Source organism: Gasterosteus aculeatus, chromosome 7 (genome assembly GCF_964276395.1).
Source record: "Gasterosteus aculeatus chromosome 7, fGasAcu3.hap1.1, whole genome shotgun sequence".
Classification (NCBI taxonomy): domain Eukaryota; kingdom Metazoa; phylum Chordata; class Actinopteri; order Perciformes; family Gasterosteidae; genus Gasterosteus; species Gasterosteus aculeatus.
The window spans coordinates 25,099,111-25,116,336 of record NC_135694.1 but is presented as its reverse complement, the minus strand read 5'-3'; the positions used below and the strand labels follow the sequence as shown (position 1 = coordinate 25,116,336).

Below are 17,226 nucleotides of genomic sequence, written 5' to 3'. Positions count from 1 at the left end.
GTTCTTATGTCAATGTATGAAGTGAACACAAAGTAGATCTTTCTTCTTTAAAGCTTCTTTTGTGTCTCTGATTAGGTTTGTGGCTCGGTATCTTAACATGTATATTCTTGGAGACGGGTTTCTTCCTCATTCTAATCTTCAAACTAAACTGGAAGAAAGTCACATTAAAGGTAGGATGCTCGTATATTTTGTATAAGCAATGAATGGTATATAAACTGTTGTAATTATAATGACAGCATTTCAATATATTGTTTTCTTGCAATTTTCTTTCCATTTTTCTTTCCAATGCTTTGGCGTAGCATTGCAAGTTATCTCTCAATTCACAAAACAAGGACAAATAGAAACGTTACATACACACTCATACGAGCCACAAATAAATGCATTCAATATGATTTTGAATGATATGATATGAATTTTTTGTGTGTGAGTGAATGCTTATCCATTTTTTTAAACATGAATTAACAATATATATATATATATATATATATATATAATGTATGACTCACATGAAAAGGCTCACATGAAAAGGGCGGCACGGTGGCGTGGTGGTTAGCACTGTTGCCTCACAGCAAGAAGGTCCTGGGTTTGATTCCGCCCAGTGGCCTTTCTGTGTGGAGTCTGCATGTTCTCCCCGTGTCTGCGTGGGTTCTCTCCGGGTTCTCCGGCTTCCTCCCACAGTCCACAGACATGCTCTGGGGATCAGGTTAATTGGGGACTTTAAATTGCCCGTAGATGTGTGAATGTGAGTGTGAATGGTTGTATGTCTCTGTGTAGCCCTGCGATTGGCTGGCGACCAATCCAGGATGTACCCTGTCTATCGCCCGAAGTTGGCTGGGATGGACTCCAGCGACCCTGTGTGCAGGATAAGCGGTTTGACGATGGATGGATGGATGGATGGACTCACATGAACCTCATCATGTTTTCAGGCTCAACGGCGAGCTGGAAAGAAAGTTACGTTGATACCAAAGCGCCCTGTTAGTACAGAGCTGAGTGAAGGGATGGTGATGGACATCTCTTCCTGTCCTGATGAAGTAAGTGCATAATAAATAGTAAATGGGGGTTTCTGCCTTGTCAGGGTTGTCATTTACATAATGATTAACAGCAGCATCTGTGCACCCTGAAGGCCCAGTTGGACGGTGAAAGAGCTCCTGCAGCGGGGGGCTACGGTCCAGTCAGCACCCAGGATCAGGAGCTGAAAGGTGGACACGAGGCGGAGGCCGACGACACAAATACAGGACGACCTGTGGGGGAAGACGAAGGGACACAAAAGACCTCAAACACCAAACCTTCAGCGCCGCTTTCTGTCTCTGAGCTGATCTGGCGCCGCGGACTGATCTTCTTGGTTTCAGCTCTAGTTTTGGTCACAGGTGTCGCTTTTCACGTCGCGTTCCCCGTACAAGAGCCCTCCATCCAGAGCAGGACCAACTTTACCCAGAACTGGACTAATGACTCAAGTCCCACGACACTGGCCCCACAGGACCTGACCCCAAGCCGCTGAGCGTTCTTTGACCTCTGAATGTAGACATCTAGGTCGATGTTACAGGAGAGGAGGATGTTACAGAGATGCCAAAACTGGAATTACAAGACACTTATTAACCCGCCTGACTAAAATCATGAATCTTTCTTTCTTTGCTGCCACCTACCAAGGACCCCTGTTGTAAAGGATGAGTTTAAAGGGGTTGAATATTGAATTCACAGGTGACTTCAAATCATTAATAATGCCAACAAGTTTGCCATATAAACTTAATTGATGATATGTCAACTCCTTACCCTTTTGATGCATTTGTCAGCCAGCCACCAACCAACGCACACATCCTTTCACCTTTGTGTGGAGCATGCATGTCAAAGGCCTGTTGCTCTGTTGTGTTGTTTGCAGAGCGACAGCATCATTATTTTTCACTGACTGAGATTGTAATGTTACAAAATTGATGAACAGGCCAATTTTCTAAAAAGTCAAACATTCTCTTTTGTATTTTTTGGATTACTTGTTAACAAATGGCACTTAAAGTGGGCCATTTATTAATGGCATGTCCTTATGTTATCATTTATTATAGTTTTATATCAAATATATTTTGTCAATTATATATTTTATATTAGTTTAAGTACTATTCTATTTTTTTTTTTAATAAACCTGTTTAAATTAGCTTTAGCTTACGAAACTAGATTCCTCCAAAGGTTGGCTTTGTTTTGTTTGTTTTCTTCCTTTTAGAAGTCATTGATAGCTTGCAATACTATGCTTTCAAAGTCTCATTTACTAAGGCTGTCAACATTAATCCATTAACCCATGCGATTAATGTGGCCTAGATTAATGCAATAAAATATTTTAACGTAGTTAACGTTCGTTTGTTTACTTCAGGAGGGGGTGACTAGCAAACGCATCCCTTTAAGCACTGCTATGTTAAGCTAGCTGCTAGGCTAAGCTAGCTGCTATGCTACTTCCATCTCAACAGCTAACGTCTGCAGAAGACCACCACTGGGTCCCCAAAAGACTGTGGTTTGAAAACGTTCTGGCTAAATGTGGGCACAAACACAGCTGTCAAATGATGGAGAGCTGAGAGCAAAGTGCACGAGGACAGCACACTGAAAAAAATCTAACATTGGCTCAAATTAGAAAAATTGAGGTAATCGATCACAACTAATATTCTAGTGTTATACAATATAAATAATTAATTTGATTTGACCTGAAATATTTAACTTCGTGTAAACCCATTTCTGAAGGTTGAACCAAAGCAATTATTTCAGATTTTCCTAAATTAAAATAAATACATTGGTTTTATTGCTTAATGTAAATAATCTACTTTGTTAAACCTGAATATTTTAAATTCATTTAAACAACTTTTGAATATCGGAGAAAACTATTTTTTTAAGTTGTCTCAAATAAAAATTTAAAGTGATACTTTAATATTTATAGACCTGAATTAAAAAAAGATATTTTAATACATTTTGATTTAAACTCAGAAGCCATTCCTTTTCAACACATTTATTGTTGAATGAACATTTTTTTCAACATAGTCCCACCTTAAAAACAGTCCTTCTCAATGATGTCTTTTCCCCTCAAATACAACAGCAACATCTCATTGTATTAACATGAACCAGTGCTTCTCAACCATCACATCTCAAACACAAACAGTAATGAAGACATGCATTTTCAAGTAAACCAACAGCATTTGGGAACATTTTTCTCACTGAACAGTGACCATTTGAAAATGCAATGTAATACAGTCAGAGAGGAATTATTCCTTAAAATTAAAAGTGATGTGTGTGAACGTCCTCAGTTCCATAACTTGCAAACGAGTGAGGTAGCTCCTGATCCTCTTGGTCAGAAAATGCTGCAATAAACAAATCAGTGCTCTCCAGCACAATACCCACTTGTGCCTGTGAAACCTTAGGCAGATTCTTTTGTCCATACTGTAGCAGAAATGTAGTTGTGCAAGTGTTTCAAACACCAACCCCAGATAAAACGGTACAAAGTCTTGGTTGTAGAAATGCCATTAAATCAGGCCTAACAGTGGAACTCTACTGTGCCTACTCTTGGCTGCCAAGCTGGGTACTCAGCCTATGAATTTCTGGGGACATCTTTTTTCCACCAAGCTTCATCAGGACCTTTTGCACAAACTCAAGGGTATAGTGCAGATTTTTGGGATATTTTATGTTGAGAACATAGGTGAGCCCGAAGAACATAGCAACAGCCGTTGCTATTGTGGGCACCTCTCTGAGGACCTCTGTTCTGTCAATGACGATTTTAATGTCCTCGTTTCCACTGACGATTACTATGGCTGCTTCATTTTCCTGCACACACAAAAAAACAAGAAATGAGGACAATTGGAAAGAACATTTCCTGATGACAATGCATGTCAATGCTGAACATCATTGATGAAGCAAAGTTGGTATATAGATATTGTTTGTGTTAGTGAGGGAGATGCCCTTACCTGGCAGTCTTTAATGAGATGATGAACAGGTTCACCCAGGTAGATCAAAGATTTTAAGATGCACTCTCTTCTAATTGTAATGTCCACGGTCTGAGGAAATATAGGTATTAATAAAAGCACATACACACCAACTATTCAACTATGGATCGCATTAAGAACCAATTCATAAATAGATACCTCATCTAAAACCTGCAAAGTTGCCTTGGTCAGCTCTTTCACACGCCCTCCCTTGCTCCTGATGACCTCCAGCAGTTTTGACGTGTGCTTGTCCAACTGCGCTAAGAACTTTGTCTCCAAGGGTACTGTTGTCACCCGCATGAACTCAGCATTAATCTGTAGAAACAATAACAGAGCACGCAGAAAGAACTTTTAAAAAGTGTATTAAATAAATTCTCCTCTGAAAAGACCTAAGTTTTTAAGGTTAAAAAAAATCATCTTTCATGAATGCTCATGAACACCATTGGCATTAACAAATATATTAAGTCCCTCTCCTCTCAAAAATAGGCTTACAGTGCCTTGCATCTGAAAACATACCTCTTCCATCTGAAAAAGTGCTGGCCATCTTGTCAACATGTCTTCAATGCTTATGCACTATTTCTTGTCTACGGTATCCAAACGTCTTTGCCATCTTTTCTTTTATTGTTTGACGGTTGTTGTTTTTCTGTAGTTTACATTTCCACATACATGGATAACTGAGGAAAAATAAAAAGGCAGAGGAAAGGACGGTTTTAGGAGAGTGATCTAATTATCACAAATACACTCATGATATTGTACTCAGAACTTACTACAATAAGATGAGGGACTTCCAAACTGGTGGTTGCACAGCAGGAACACAGTGGATCTTGTGGCAGCTCTCCTTAAATTAAGAGAAAAAAACGTTTTAATGATGGATATTCTCAATGTTACATGAACTACATCTTAATACAGTTTAAAAATGACAAAACATTATTATGCCTTCTGTTCTTTTTAAATCGGATTTACTATGCCTATGAAATAAAATACCTGACAAAACATTATTAAAGTTGCTTCATTATTACACAGGTCAGTTTAGCTTTACCAAAACGAGAAAATACAGCACAGTAAGCAATAACGCGTGCTAACGCCGTATATAATGTTAGCTAGCTAGTTAGCCACGTGCTAACGCCATGTATAGTGTTAGCTAGATAGTTAGCTACGATGCTAACGCCGTGTATAGTGTTAGCTAGCTAGTTAGCCACGTGCTAACGCCGTATATAGTTTTAGCTAGGTAGTTAGCTACGCGCTAACGCCGTATATACGCTTTTCAGAATGTAAACGTCGACTGGAACACTGCCGCCATCTGCTCCCACCTCACCCGCCTCCCTCCCGAACGGCGAACCCCCTCCCCCCAGCGCCAACCCTAGCCGAACGATTAATTGCCCACAAAAGCAAACACTTAAGACAGACACTTTGTCTGCGGGCTAACATTTTCGCCCAGTCATCTTTAAAAATCGGAATGACTTACCTTAACGTTACCAAAATGCCGTGGGGTCTGATATTTTTCACAACGTCCTCTGCAATGGAAGATTGAGGTGGAAATAAGTTTCCGCCAGAACTTTTTAAAAAATGCGCATGCGCGAATCACTCAATCTAATAAAAATGCTTTGATTAAAATAAAAAAAATCAGTTTGGTGCCTTGCTGTCAGTTTACACTGTAGTAAAGTAAAATATTCGATTAAACCCTAACCCATAAATAAAAAGGTTTAGTTTAATAGAGCAAAGTATTTTTTTTTATTCATTGGAATGAAAAAAAACACATTAAATGAACAACAGCTTTGTTACGCTTTTTTCAGTGCAGGTAGAGTCGCTAGTTGAACATGTTCCACCAGGTGTAATTCGGCCTCCAAGATCAAATGTGTGGAGTTTTGTGTTTAAAATAACATTAACAATTAACAATTGTCTAAAATACACACTTTCTAAAGTGATTACTCATTACTTTTAAGATTTAGTCTTTAGAAGAAAACAAACATTATAAACAACATTGTAACATTAATTAATCGTGATAACTGAATTTCAAAATGTGCGATTTAATTAGTTAATTTAAAAAAAATTAAAGTCTATGGACCGCCCTAATATTTACTAAGGCCCGGTGTTCTCATGATTGTTCCAACAGTCCTCAGTCTGTTACCTACTAGAGGCACCGACCAAGCTGGAAACGTTTCTTCAGCTGCAAGTAGGAGACTTACAAAATATATACAGTACTTGTTTTGTTAAACAGTGCAGATATAATACAAACATATCCACTTCTGCATTTAAAGTTGGTAAAATGTATTTTAAAACAACCCCTTTGCAACTCTACAGTGGTGGTGATGGGACAAAGAGGATGCTGTAGATGTGATGAGAAAGGACGTGATGACTGGAGTTGGAGGGTGCAAAGACATTGCCTAAAATTAAGTTTGACAGCAGAGACATGATTGGCTGATTGCAATTGCGGCAAAATATGGTTGGTTTAACAGATCTGGATCACCCATAATCCACTAATCGAAGATAGTTTTTCTCATTGAACTGAAATTCATGTAGAATTATTGCTGTTACTACTTTTTTATGCAGTTCCCTCTATCCTGACCCAACCCCGAGCACATACTATAAGGCTAGTTTAAAACCTGAATCTGCCATTCCTTTATTTTATCTGACATCCTTCACTTGCTCTCGAAAAACAAAAAGGAAGCAAAATAAATCCCAATTGAGATTTTGACATAGCATTAAAAATGTTTATGCCCTCCTCAAACCACCAACCTCTTTCCCCATGCATTTGCATTTGATGTAGTGAACTTTAATGGTAAGCTTTGGACTTTTTAAAAGTAGCACATGATACTAGCTTAAAAGAAAACCTACAACCTCTTTGATCTGTATTGTCAGATCAAGTTTGTTGCAATTGCAACTCTGCATCTCTGTCTCTGATTGGTTTAGACCACAATATGATGCAACCATGAGTGAGTTCCGTCAAAGGAGAATAAACGCTTTGTTCGTTGAGAGGCAGCGGATGCGAGGACAGGTGCACCGGTGCGACCTAGGAAACATTGTAGTCGCACCCGTACAAATTTTGGTCGCAATCTATCACATCATTTAAAGAACGCTGTTGATATCGTTGAATAAGTGTTGGAGAGATCTGATGAGTTAAAAATGATGAGGGCATGTTTGTTCACACAAGTGAGTGTGTGTGTGTGTGTGTGTGTAACAAGTACAGGAGGAGGCCGACTCCAGGGGAAAAGTGAAAGGTCAAAGTACATTTGCAGATAACATCAGCTGTTAACAAAAAACGGCATTGCTGTCCTTAAATATTAATCAACGCTTGCAGAGTTTATGCCATCAGAGCCTCTGTGTTCTCCGTGCAAACAAGCATTCTTTGTCAGATTACTAGTGAGCCGACACACACATTACACACACATACAAACACACTTAAAATACTGAGACACACTGCATTCCCTCCTTCCTGAGAGACATTCAGCAGCCCTGCTCAGTTTTCTTTTTCGCGCCTTAGTCTCTCACCTCTCTCCTTCTGCAAACAACATATTAATCAATAACTTCAGTGAAGTATATGTGATGTAATTCTAAACCTAGAAAGACTTTCTGCCTCTCTCTCCACTCACTCTTTTCCCACTTCACCCCGCCTCCTTTGTCCCTTTTGCTTTTCTCACTTCTCTTCTTGTTCTGTGTTTAAATGGAGAAGCTGGGTTCCCCGGACCCAGCGCACCCTTTGCCGGGTGCAGGGCCCCTTGATGGGGTCTCTGTTGCCAAGACAATGAGGCCCGAGGGAGACGACGCAGCCGTGGCTGCAGTCAGCTCCAAACTTTTTCGGTGTGCTTGGGTGAGGCGTTTGGTACCACTGGTCTACAGAGAGGAACTCTATCAAGTCTTACGGCTCACAGGTCCACTGGTGAGTAGGAGAAAGTTGACGTGTCAGCAGGAGGTGGGGGAGAAGGTGTTTGGGTTGCTGTGTCAGGGGTTCTTAATGCATTTTAACTGTAGACCTACTGATGAAGACCAGCATTTCAACATTTCAAGAACAAATAACAAGAAAGTGCAATTTCATCAAATAAGCCAATTTACAACTTGCTATAGATCAGAGCCATTATAAGTGCTACAATTTCTTTTGTGTTTTTTAGTAAAGGTAGAGTCTGAAGAGGTGTGTCTTTACAAGGACCTGATGTCACCAGAGAGCTCATTCCACCATTTCGGCGCCATGACAGCAAAGAGTCGTGATCTTGTCGAGTGTTTTGCTCTCAGTGAGGGAGGAACAAGCCGTTTGGCAGATGCAGAGCGGAATGTGCGGGTTGGGATGGAGGGTTCGTCCAAATCGTGGATGTAGACGGAACCCGATCCATTCACAGCATATATCCATGGTTATCACATCACTTTTTCGACATAGAAAACAATCCATTTTGTGTCCCTGCACCCTCGGGGATGTGAGATTGCTAACAGTTTGCCAAACATGTTTGTCTCCATCTGGTGCAATAATTAGTTACATTTAATTTATTGGTTCATTTAATAAGGTACAATGCGCATTAATAAAACATTGCTGTTAATGTGCCAGAGATAAAAAGCAAAGCAAATTAAAATGAGGGAAAAAACAGAAACATTTACTACAAACAATACTATGCTACAGTTGTTACAGAAAGAAGAAACGTACACAACCAATTGCAACATGCTCAGTCAATTAGTTGACTCAAGTATACTATTACAGACCAATATTGAACAATGCAATCAATTACCAGTCTTGAATACAATACGCAAATCAAATGCCATGGCGCCCACAATGTTGAACCCGGGTGTGAACCTGTCTAAACCTTTTGATTTAACAAAGTTGCATTAGCTGTTTGAGTCCAGCTAATAGCAATAATTTATTTCATCAGTTGCACATGATAAATAAATTCCAGATAGATCAATTCTGATTTGAAATTAAAAATGTTTTCTGTCTACAGGTGGCGTCACAGTTTCTGAACTTCCTCCTGCCATTTGTTATCAGCATATTCTGTGGGCACATTGGCAATTCAGAACTGGCTGGATATGCACTCGCCTCAGCGGTACTATTTTAACTGCAATTGTTATGACTTAATGTACTAATTGTTATTACTTTTTTTTCTGCTGTTACTCTACTGACAGTACTTTTCTCTAATCAGAATTACAATATCAGAAATATTTACTCTGTCGGATGATCATTTTGTGTACTTTTAAATACAGATTCTGCCAAATACATTTGTCATTGATAATTATATATTCCAAAATATATTCACACCAACACCTGCTATGTCGCATGGGGAACCCATGTCTGCGTGAGGATTTTTGGTTTTTAACAGAGACTTTAAAGCTTCTTTAACGGGAGGAATATCTACTATTTTTATGACGACCCTTTAAAATCTCTTAATCTTGTGTATACCACAGGCCTTATTTTATCAATCATTATTTACAGGTTTTACCCTCGTGGAAAGTTTAAACCACAACAATAAGAGTAAGCTGCAGAGCAGCAGTGTGTGTACTGGCAGTCCCGTTAGCTGTTAGCTGAACACACAGTCCCCCAAAAAATAGCACCCCCCCCCCCCTCAGCTCAGCTGTGTTATCACTAGCGGCTGCTTAAGAGCAGTCAGTGGGGAGTCAGCAGGCAGTCAATGGCAGCACAAAACAGGAAATAAAAGGTGTTTTGAAAAGGCACTGACGAGAGGTCCTTGAGCAAGCAACCACAACCTGCCACCCAAAATATATTATGCAAACTGCTGCAGCAGGAAGACAAATTAGCCGTGGACGAGGGGTCCACACTCAACACGACACAACATTTAACCTCTCCCCAGGTTTACGCCTGGCGGAGATAAAAAAAACAAACTAATTTACACACCCTGCTAACAAATCAACATGGACGATTGAAAAAATACACACACTTTATTTATTTTAGTTTTTAGTTAAAGGAGGTCATTTCATTGAGGTTGGAAACTCTTTTGATAGCTTGAGAGTAAAAGGACATCTCATTAGGTTACACATTGTTGATGCACATAGACAACTTTGTCAACACAAACAAAATATTCAATTCTATTTTGGATATACAATAATACACATATTGTTATGAACATAAACAAAAAAGGACAATTGTCTAAAAATATATACTTTTTATAACTGAAGTCAGACTTTTATGTTTTTTACTTTTCACCTTTCAGATCATCAACACGACCACAGCTTCAACGGGCCATGGCCTCAACGTGGCCTGTGACACACTCATTTCTCAGGTGAGCCAACCACATTTAATATTATGATGTTCTAATTTGTATTGTTTGCTATTTAGAGAAAGGTTCATTTTAAACCTACTCAAGCAGATTGACTTCTGTTTTGCCTCATTTGTGTTTTGTAGACGTACGGCGGTAGGAACATGAGACGTGTGGGAGTAATCCTTCAACGGAGTTCATTGATCTTGCTGTTGTTTTGTTTGCCCTGTTGGGCTCTTCTCATCAATACTCACAACTTGCTGCTCATGTTACACCAAGACACTGAGGTGGCGAGGTAAATCCCTGGTTTATGAATGCTCGATTGATGACAAAATGTTAGTTTGAGAAGCCTTTGGTTTAGTGCCGTGATTGTTCATATCGACAGTGCATCTTAGTGTATTATTACAGGTAAGTGTGTCTAGAAGTACTTGAGGTTGTGCTTACATTTATCTTCATGTTGCTATTTTTAAATGTCTGAGGTTGCAACTGTGGCATTTGACTTTCCACCTCCAGTATTTGTAGTTAGATTTTATTTTTCATGTAATATTGATGAATTAAATCAACAAAGCAGGCAGAGGGGGTATGTCTGGGCAAACCGTGAATTATTGTTTGTGTGTTTGCTCTACTAAATGTAGTTTGCAACCCTTTCAGAATTGCCCAAATCTACGCACTGGCCTTTATTCCAGCTGTTCCAGTGAGTTGATTAAACCAAAACTATTAAAATCTGCAACAAATTTGTGTTTCAGAATCCTAGTTTATATCTGAGCAGTCTGGCAGTTTTACTCTTTAAAACCCCCCTATATTACCCTCTACAGGCCATGTTTCTTTATGAGCTGCAAGTTTCCTACCTACAAAACCAAGTAAGTTTATAGCCTTTCTTCTGCATTGAGTTCCAATCGGTTCCCTGTCTCAATAGATTGACTGCAATGTCCTTGTTTCACCAAGGAAAACAGTGGTAAAAAGAGAATCATGTGTTTACAGAGAGAAGAGCCGTGTCTGCAGTTTTATGAGTCATTATGTTGAATCACTAGCTTTCTTTAGCCATGTGAGCAGATCAATGTATTGGCCCATTTGTACCCAATTGTTATGACCATGATGATAATCTGACTTTTTGCCATGATGATGACATTTATGTTTTTCAATAAAATATGACAATGACCTCGCTAAGAGACATTAACACATGCACTTTAGTAGTGAACAGAACACAGGCGGCAGTGGGCCGTAGCGTACGCCAAAACACGTTATCTCATCATGCTTGACAATCTACTCACGGTCGTAGACTAACTAGGACAAATACATCCCACCTCAGTCTCTCTGCCAATCCCAGGTCGCCTCACTTGTGCCACCGATCTCATAGGTATCTGACAGCTTTAACAGCTTCACCCGCCATGAGACCTTTACTGACCTCCTGAATGCAAAAAACATTACCGTATATTGACACCTTCTTCCTTACAAACACACTTATATCAGGGTTAATATTGCATTTAACTCGGTTCCTTACAAACTGTTAAACGTATTTAGACATCTATGCCCCCTTGAGGAGAAATTGCAATAACTGTAGTGATCCAGTGATGGCAGCCAAAGTTTGTCTTTGTCTAGTCTTGTTACCAGGATGCTATCTACGTGATGAATTTGTTTGTCTGTCGCAGAGTTGCACGGATGTCATTAATGCCATTTTAATAGAAGCTGTACAAATGGGATAGCTGATTGTGGTTTGCGTGTCTTTTTTTTGTCTGCCAGGGGATCATTATGCCTCAGTTGTACACAGCAGCCGCAGCAAACGTTTTTAATGTGGGGGCCAACTACTTCTTAATCTACAGCCTCGAGTTGGGAGTCCTGTAAGTCGTCTAGAGACATAGAGTCAAATTAGACCGTGACATTCTTTCAATATTATTTAAATATGTTCTATCATGTGTGTTTGCAGTGGATCAGCTTTAGCTAACGCCCTTTCACACATCTCCATCTGCCTGCTGCTGTTTGGCTACATCCGATGGAAGAAGCTCCATCAGGAGACATGGGGAGGTGAGTTATACACACAGTATTAAATGTATTAAAGTATTAAATGTCAAAATCTGCATTTCTGCTGATACATGACTGGATGAAAAGGCAAATGACGCACAAAAGCAGTTGTGTTCAGAAATCTGCATCAGAAATCTGTCCTCCACTACAGGCCCATTGAGTACAATCCTTCTGTGTTAAACTTTCTGCAGGCTGGTCCACCGACTGTCTGCAGGAGTGGGGCTCCTATATGAAGCTGGCTATTCCTAGTACCTGCATGATCTGGTTTGAATGGTGGATCTGGGAGGTTGGAGGTTTCCTTGCTGGTCAGTACTGAAAAAGATTTAATGCCCTTTTGAGTGTTTATTTTGATGTTAATCTGTTAATGGACAGATTTTTATACAAACACATTTTATTCAATTGATTTGCTTTAAACCTGCTAGAGAGGTACAAGCACAAGTGTCTAATTTTGAATTAATCACTTAAGACAAAAATACAATTAAGGTGTTGGACATTGAAACAATAATCAAAAATATGAATTATATGAAGAAAAAAAATGCCCAAATAGATCCTTTCTCTTTGTCATATGCTTTGATGGATTAATAAAACAGCAGCAGACTGTGTGCAGTTTCCCGTCTTTGAAAATGTCTGAATCTGACCTTTATCCTCTTAGGTCTACTGGGAGAGGTGGATCTGGCGGCCCAGCATGTGTTGTTGGAAATAGGAGCTATAATATTTATGGTATTCATCATTCAATGAGTTCAATGGGATATTTATCTGCATTTTAGTATTTAACAATAACTCAGCATGTTGGGAAATTATCTAATTTACCATAGATGAAAAGTCTGTATGTCAAGTAAGGATCAACATCCACAAGGCGATTACTTCAGTGTAGAATTAAAACCAGTATAATGTAGAATGCGTTTGTTCCCCAAAACTGTGTAACTCATTGTAACATCAAAAATCAACTCGGGGTCCTTGCAGTTCCCCCTGGGTGTCCATGGAGCTGCCTGTGTGCGTGTTGGGAATGCTCTGGGTGCCGGGAACACTACCAGGGCCATAGTCACTTGCAAAGTAGTGCTGGTTCTGGCAGGTATGAAAACCTATACTTATGAACACAAACATGAAATTACTACAATCCAAACCGTGCACACAGAGAAATCTGGATTCTGATTGTTTGGCAGGTTCATTGATCCCTTTTTTTATTGTTTAAGAACACATGCAAAAATATACTTGTGAGATTCATGCAACGTTTATTTCAAAGCTGTTTGTTATTTTGTGAATCACACATCCTGTCAAATGTTATCTTTTGTGTCACGTCTTTCTGCAGGAGTGCTTGCTGTGTTCCAGGGTTGTATCCTCGCTGGCTGTAAGTCCGTCGTTGGCTACATATTTACATCTGATGAGTGAGTCTTAAACCAACACACCTTCGTTCCTGCACTTTGTAACGACAACTATGTTTTATTTTGATGATCTTCTTTTACTGTCTGCAGAGAAATTGTGGGGATTGTCTCAGATAACCTCACAGTCTACACGTTTGTGCAGTTCTTTGATGATCTTCTAGTACGTTATAACGGAACAGAATAAACGTTCTTCTTTTCTTTTCATTGAGCTTGTGTTGACGAGTATGCAACCCTTTTCAATTGTTTCTATGCGTGTATGTTTTCAGTGTGTCTGCTCAGGCATTCTTATCGGATCTGGAATGCAGAAAATTGCTGCCTTTTCCAACCTGGTGTCTTACTACTTCATCGGTCTACCAGTGGGAATAGCTCTGATGTTTGCTGCTAAACTCAGAATATTAGGTAATGTTCGTAATTCATTCCTATTGTATGTTTTTGCAAACAAGTTATGAATATCTTGGCTCCTTTTTTGGCTCTGAGGTCCCAGCATGGCAATCCTGTTGGACTAGAAAATGATAATAATGAAAAATCAACAAAGTAGATCCGCAAATGTCTTTATTCTTCGTCATTTTCCAAATTAATACAATTTTGTATTGAAGAAGACTTGAAACTAGCGCTTTAGACATGGGAAACATTTTCTTCCACACTGGCTTCACTTTTCAGACCCGGAGGCCTGACCCTGACAGCCACAGGTTCAAGTCATAATTTAAGGCTATTTATAATGATTTATATAACTTATAACTTCCATAATGTATGCAGTTTACTCCTCAATACCTGGAAACAGACTTGGTTGTGTTTTAAAAAGAATGAACTTGATCAAATTGAATCCAGCCGTAGTCAGTGATCAGTGAGTCACTTCCATTTACTTGTACAGCAAACTAAGGCTTTAACTTGAGTCCTCAATTTAGAAATACATTTTACCTGAATATTTGAGGTTAGATTTAATTTATTCTGTTTCTACCACAATACGTCAGAGTCTAATGATCATATGAGGGCGGCTCTAATTTAATATGCAGTATGTTTGTAGTTCAGTGCACAATGCCTCAAATAACCCTTCTGCTATTTTTAGTCAGTGCCCAGTGCTCAGTGCCCAATTTGAAATCGGAAAATCTTTCGCGGCCCACCCAAACCTTTAATCACAACTCTGATCAAAACATAATGATTAAATGACCTTACGAATTTAACCAAAATCAAACATCCGCGAGCAAAAGTCCGTCTCGCGCGAGGTGTTTGCTTGCTTGCGAAACGTGAACTTTGCTCGTTGCTCGCGAGGAGAATCTCTGCTCGCGCTCGAATGAGTTTTCTACGCGCTTTCTACGCAGCTTTGTTTCTCCGACGCGCCCTGAAACAAGCTCCATATCTCACGCGCTTGAGCGCCGCTCAGCATCTCGCCGTCGTAGACCGAGCTTTGTCATGTTTGGCAGAGCGCCTTGAGCGCCGTGTACAACCAGTATGGATCAACCAATTAACCAATTGATCCATATATAAGGCGCTCCGGATTATAAGGCACTGTCGTTTTTGAGAAAATTTAAGTGCGCCTTGGAGTGCGGAAAATGCGGTATATTTACTTTAATACTGCAAGAGGATGCCCCTTTTGTTGAACAACGACAGGCGGACAAGAGCAGCCGTTTCGAGCGAGAGCCTTTTTGTTTTATTAATCTGTCCGTTTAAATTGTTTGTGCTTCATAAACTAATGTTTCACATAACTAATGTGCCGCATCATTAATGTTTTTATATTAATTTCAAACTTTAAAAAATTTTAAATTAAAAAACTGTATTTACTTATTGTAAATGACCTCTCGCGGCCCACCTGCAGTACCTTCGCGGCCCACACTTTAGGAATCGCTGCTTTAATGCTTCGGTGATCCCTGACTTTTCATCTAGCACCATCATCAGGTCAACCTTTGAATTTGTCCAATATCTGTTAGTGTGGCTGCGTCTGCTTTCTCATAAACATTAAGTATATTGGTAGTTTTCTTGTTACACAATGTTCTTATGTCAATGTATGAAGTGAACACAAAGTAGATCTTTCTTCTTTAAACCTTCTTTTGTGTCTCTAATTAGGTTTGTGGCTCGGTATCTTAACATGTGTTGTCTTGGAGACGGGTTTCTTCCTCATTCTAATCTTCAAACTAGACTGGAAGAAAGTCACATTAAAGGTAGGATGCTCGTATCTTTTGTTAAAGCAATGAATGGTAAACAAACTGTTCAAGAAAGGAATGAGGGTGAGTATTAGTATTTGGAATAGCTAATTCATATATATATATATATATATATATATATATATATATATATATATGACTCACATGAACCTCATCATGTTTTCAGGCTCAACGGCGAGCTGGAAAGAAAGTTACGTTGATACCAAAGCGCCCTGTTAGTACAGAGCTGAGTGAAGGGATGGTGATGGACATCTCTTCCTGTCCTGATGAAGTAAGTGCATAATAAATAGTAAATGGGGGTTTCTGCCTTGTCAGGGTTGTCATTTACATAATGATTGACAGCAGCATCTGTGCACCCTGAAGGCCCAGTTGGACGGTGAAAGAGCTCCTGCAGCGGGGGGCTACGGTCCAGTCAGCACCCAGGATCAGGAGCTGAAAGGTGGACACGAGGCGGAGGCCGACGACACAAATACAGGACGACCTGTGGGGGAAGACGAAGGGACACAAAAGACCTCAAACACCAAACCTTCAGCGCCGCTTTCTGTCTCTGAGCTGATCTGGCGCCGCGGACTGATCTTCTTGGTTTCAGCTCTAGTTTTGGTCACAGGTGTCGCTTTTCACGTCGCGTTCCCCGTACAGGAGCCCTCCATCCAGAGCAGGACCAACTTTACCCAGAATTGGACTAATGACTCAAGTCCCACGACACTGGCCCCACAGGACCTGACCCCAAGCCGCTGAGCGTTCTTTGACCTCTGAATGTAGACATCTAGGTCCATAACAGGATGTTACAGAGATGCCAAACTGGAATTACAAGCCACTTAATAACCCGCCTGACTAATATCATGAATCTTTCTTTCTTTGCTGCCACCTACCAAGGACCCCTGTTGTAAAGGATGAGTTTAAAGGGGGTGAATATTGAATTCATATTAGCCAGGTGACTTCAAATCATTAATAATGCTAACAAGTTTGCCATATGAACTTAATTGATGATATGTCAACTTCTATCCCTTTTGATGCATTTGTCAGCCAGCCACCAACAAACATCCACACACGTGACCTTTCAACTTTGTGTGGAGCATGCATGTGTAAAAGGCTTTTTCTGTTGTGGTGTTTGCAGAGCGACAGCATCATTATGTTCAGAGGACCAAAGTTAGCTTTAGCTTACCAAATTACCAAATAACGGTTTGCTTTGTTGCAATTCAATATCTTCCATTTAGAAGTAATTTATAGCTTTCAATGCTTTCAAAGTAGCCGTATTTACTAAGGCCCGGTGTTCTCATGATGGTTCAGAGAACAGTCCTCCCTCTGTTACCCACTAGAGGCACCGACCAGCTGGAAAAGCTTCTTCAGATGCAAGTAGGAGACCTACAAAACCTACAATGTACAACTTTTTCTAAAATAAAAAACAATATACAGTACCTTGATTTGGTCATCACTTGTGCAAACATTCTATCACACTCGAGGGTTGCCGGCCCCCTGCTGCGCGTCTGGCCTTACAAGACCCCTGAACTGTTACCTTTTTGGACGA

The 17,226-nt window shown here is 39.9% G+C and overlaps 3 protein-coding genes across 11 annotated transcripts in view; 2 read left to right on the top strand and 1 right to left on the bottom strand.

Moving 5' to 3' along the window:
- LOC120821973 (multidrug and toxin extrusion protein 1) overlaps nt 1–2,331 on the top strand; it is a 31,577-nt gene extending 29,246 nt beyond the window's left edge. For all 5 annotated transcript variants that reach the window (XM_078106659.1, XM_078106663.1, XM_078106662.1 and 2 more), the window contains 3 exons: nt 76–170; nt 927–1,031; nt 1,124–2,331. In XM_078106659.1, the coding sequence (XP_077962785.1) occupies nt 76–170; nt 927–1,031; nt 1,124–1,498 (575 nt within the window). In that variant the 3' untranslated portion in view covers nt 1,499–2,331. The remainder of the gene's footprint in view (nt 1–75; nt 171–926; nt 1,032–1,123) is intronic.
- A 633-nt stretch (nt 2,332–2,964) lies between these two features.
- Nucleotides 2,965–5,548, bottom strand: LOC120828023 (uncharacterized). Of its 3 annotated transcripts, XM_078106669.1 has the most exons (6): nt 5,413–5,548; nt 4,715–4,785; nt 4,464–4,621; nt 4,107–4,262; nt 3,930–4,019; nt 2,965–3,789 (listed from the first exon to the last, which is right to left on the bottom strand). In XM_078106669.1, exons 3-6 carry the CDS (start codon nt 4,500–4,502, stop codon nt 3,526–3,528), a joined length of 549 nt encoding a protein of 182 aa, XP_077962795.1. In that variant the 5' UTR covers nt 4,503–4,621; nt 4,715–4,785; nt 5,413–5,548; the 3' UTR covers nt 2,965–3,525. The 3 variants fall into 3 exon arrangements, with proteins under 3 accessions (XP_077962795.1, XP_077962796.1, XP_077962797.1); XM_078106670.1 differs by lacking the exon at nt 4,464–4,621; XM_078106671.1 differs by lacking the exons at nt 4,464–4,621; nt 5,413–5,548 and having other exon boundaries at nt 4,715–4,849.
- Nucleotides 5,549–7,512: 1,964 nt separating this feature from the next.
- Nucleotides 7,513–17,116, top strand: LOC120821971 (multidrug and toxin extrusion protein 1). 3 transcript variants are annotated; one of them, XM_040181143.2, is made up of 17 exons: nt 7,513–7,824; nt 8,870–8,971; nt 10,094–10,162; nt 10,285–10,433; nt 10,790–10,832; nt 10,954–10,998; nt 11,879–11,976; nt 12,063–12,160; nt 12,349–12,462; nt 12,810–12,877; nt 13,121–13,229; nt 13,467–13,542; nt 13,630–13,699; nt 13,806–13,938; nt 15,601–15,695; nt 15,865–15,969; nt 16,062–17,116. In XM_040181143.2, the coding sequence occupies exons 1-17, from the start codon at nt 7,609–7,611 to the stop codon at nt 16,434–16,436; spliced, it is 1,965 nt and encodes a 654-aa protein (XP_040037077.2). In that variant the 5' UTR covers nt 7,513–7,608; the 3' UTR covers nt 16,437–17,116. The 3 variants fall into 3 exon arrangements, with proteins under 3 accessions (XP_040037077.2, XP_077962792.1, XP_077962793.1); XM_078106667.1 differs by lacking the exon at nt 7,513–7,824 and adding an exon at nt 8,198–8,290; XM_078106666.1 differs by lacking the exon at nt 8,870–8,971.
- Nucleotides 17,117–17,226: the final 110 nt, after the last annotated feature.